We start from the raw sequence: 2,500 nt of genomic DNA on the forward strand, positions 1-2,500 counted from the left end.
ATAATGGATATATGCAGTGATGGAGGGATGAAGGGCTGGACGATTGGGTGATTGGAGGAAGGGGTGGAGTGATGCAGGGATGGAGGAATACAGGAAAGGATGGATGGATGGATGGATGGATGGATGGATGGATGGAAGGATGGACAGTGGATTTATGGCTGAGCCAGTGGCTGCTCTATGTCGTGGGTTTGGGACGTGCATGGCAATGAAATTGTAGATGGAGAATTGGATTCAAGGTCTGCCTGAAGGAAACAGGACTGAAGAAGATGGATGATGTGTGATGTTTTTTACAGCAGATTGATGCTTACTTGATAGAGCAGATCTGATCAGATCCATGGTTCAGGTGTTGGATGGTCAAAGGGAGAGTGAGATTAAAGAAGGAGATGATGTAAAATGTGTTGTGGATGGATGGATGGATGGATGGAAGAATGGTTAGCAGAATGAATGGCCTATAATATGGAAGTGAGGATAAATGAGTCGGTTGGTAGGTGTTGGATGGTTGTTTGGATGGAAAGAACCAATAATATCCCCTCAATAGGAGCTTCAGAAGAGCCAGAGGAACAGGCCCTGCCCACAGAGGAACCACAGCAGGAGAAACCCCAAACTGAGGCCCCCACACCTGAGGCCACTCCAGCACTGGGAGACCTGAGGGTGTCTGGTGTCACCCCCAGCTCTGTGGGGCTGCAGTGGAGCGTCCCCGAGGGCTCCTTTGACTCCTTCACGCTGCAGTACCGGGATGCCCAGGGCCAGCCCCAGGCCCTGCCCATCGATGGCGGCTCCCGCTGGGTGACAGTGCCAGGGCTGTCCCCGTCCCGCCGGTACCGCTTCCACCTCTACGGGCTCTGGGGCAGGAAGAAGATCGACCGTGTCTCTATTGACATTATCACAGGTGAGATGGAGGTTCAGAGGGATGGATGGATGGATGGATGGATGGATGGATGGATGGATGGATGGATGGTTTGAATAGTTTGACGACCCAATGCAGTGTGAGACTAAAGAAGGATTTGAAGGAAAAGGAGCTTGGTATGACCCATGGTTAGCTGGATGGGTAAATAATAAGTGCTGAAATTAAAGGTTCAGGAGATGAAAGGACAGATGGATGGATGGATCAATGGATGGATGGATGTATGGATGGATGGATGGAGGGATGGATGGGTGGATGGATGGACGGATGAAGAGATCCCACTCCCATTCCATCCCCATCGGTCAGTGAGCACCCACTGACTTGGGCACCATCCAATCAACCACTGTCCCGTCCACTGGCCTGGTAACCAATATTTGCTGTCCACTATCATCATCATCATCATCATCCATCTATTATCCATCATTATCATCCATAATTTTTATTGATCATGTGTAATCGCCACCATCATCGTCATCATTCTTCAATCATCATCATCATTCCTCAGTCATCACCCGTCCATCCATTCTTCCATCCACACACTGATCGTTCTCCATCCATTTATGAGGGATGGATGGATGGATGGATGGATGGATGGATGGATGGATGGGTGGATGGGTGGATGGATGGATGGATGAATGGATGGATGGATGGATTGATGGATGGATGGATGGATGGATGGGTGGATGGATGGATGGATGGATGGATGGATGGATGGATGGGTGGATGGATGGATGGATGGACGGATGGATGGATGGATGGATGGATGGATGGATGGATGGATGGGTGGATGGGTGGATGGATGGATGGATGGATGGATGGATGGATGGATGGATGGATGGATGGGTGGATGGGTGGATGGGTGGATGGATGGATGGATGGATGGATGGATGGATGGATGGATGAAGAGATCCCACTCCCATTCCATCCCCATCTGTCAGTGAGCACCAACTGACTTGGGCACCATTCAAACATTGACCCTTCCACTGGCCTGGTGACCGACATTTGCTGTCCACTATTCATCATGATCTATTTATTATCCGTCATTATCATCCATTTTTTTTATCTACCATGTATAACCATCACCATCATCATCATCATTCCTCAATCATCTCCCAGCCATATGTTCCTCCATCCACGCACTGATCATTCTTCATTCATCAACGATGGATGGATGGATGGCTGCAGGCAGCCGTTGACTCAGCACCATCTGATCAACCATCAACCCTTCCACCAACCCATTGACCCGCACCTCCCATCATCCATCATCCACCATCAGCAGCAGGAACCATCAATTACCCATTGTCCTCCATCATCTTCATCTACCATGAATCGCCATCACCATCATCTATAGGTTATCATGCATCCATCTGTCCTGCCATGCTTCCTTCATCCTCTGTCCATCAAGGATGGTTCCAGTGATACACGAATGGAAGGGTGCCCATGGGAAATGGATGTGGGAGGCTGGAACACATGGAGACATGTGGCCAGAAACAGACAGACGGATTGATGTGAGACGGTCTAGGGGGTTGTGTTGGATGTTGGGTATGTGGTGGGAAGAAGGGATGGATGGATGGATGGATGGATGGATGGATGGAT

General features: G+C 49.6%; 1 protein-coding gene across 1 annotated transcript in view; it reads left to right on the plus strand.

The window, feature by feature from the left end:
• The window catches only part of LOC135460888 (tenascin-X-like), a gene marked incomplete at its 3' end in the record, with an annotated part of 65,255 nt that overhangs the window by 31,795 nt on the left and 30,960 nt on the right, over positions 1 to 2,500 (plus strand). The window contains exon 20 of the mRNA XM_064737855.1: positions 635 to 889. Coding sequence (XP_064593925.1) covers positions 635 to 889 — 255 coding nt within the window. The remainder of the gene's footprint in view (positions 1 to 634; positions 890 to 2,500) is intronic.

The sequence above is a fragment of the Zonotrichia leucophrys genome, unplaced genomic scaffold (genome assembly GCF_028769735.1).
Source record: "Zonotrichia leucophrys gambelii isolate GWCS_2022_RI unplaced genomic scaffold, RI_Zleu_2.0 Scaffold_117_141768, whole genome shotgun sequence".
Lineage (NCBI taxonomy): Eukaryota > Metazoa > Chordata > Aves > Passeriformes > Passerellidae > Zonotrichia > Zonotrichia leucophrys.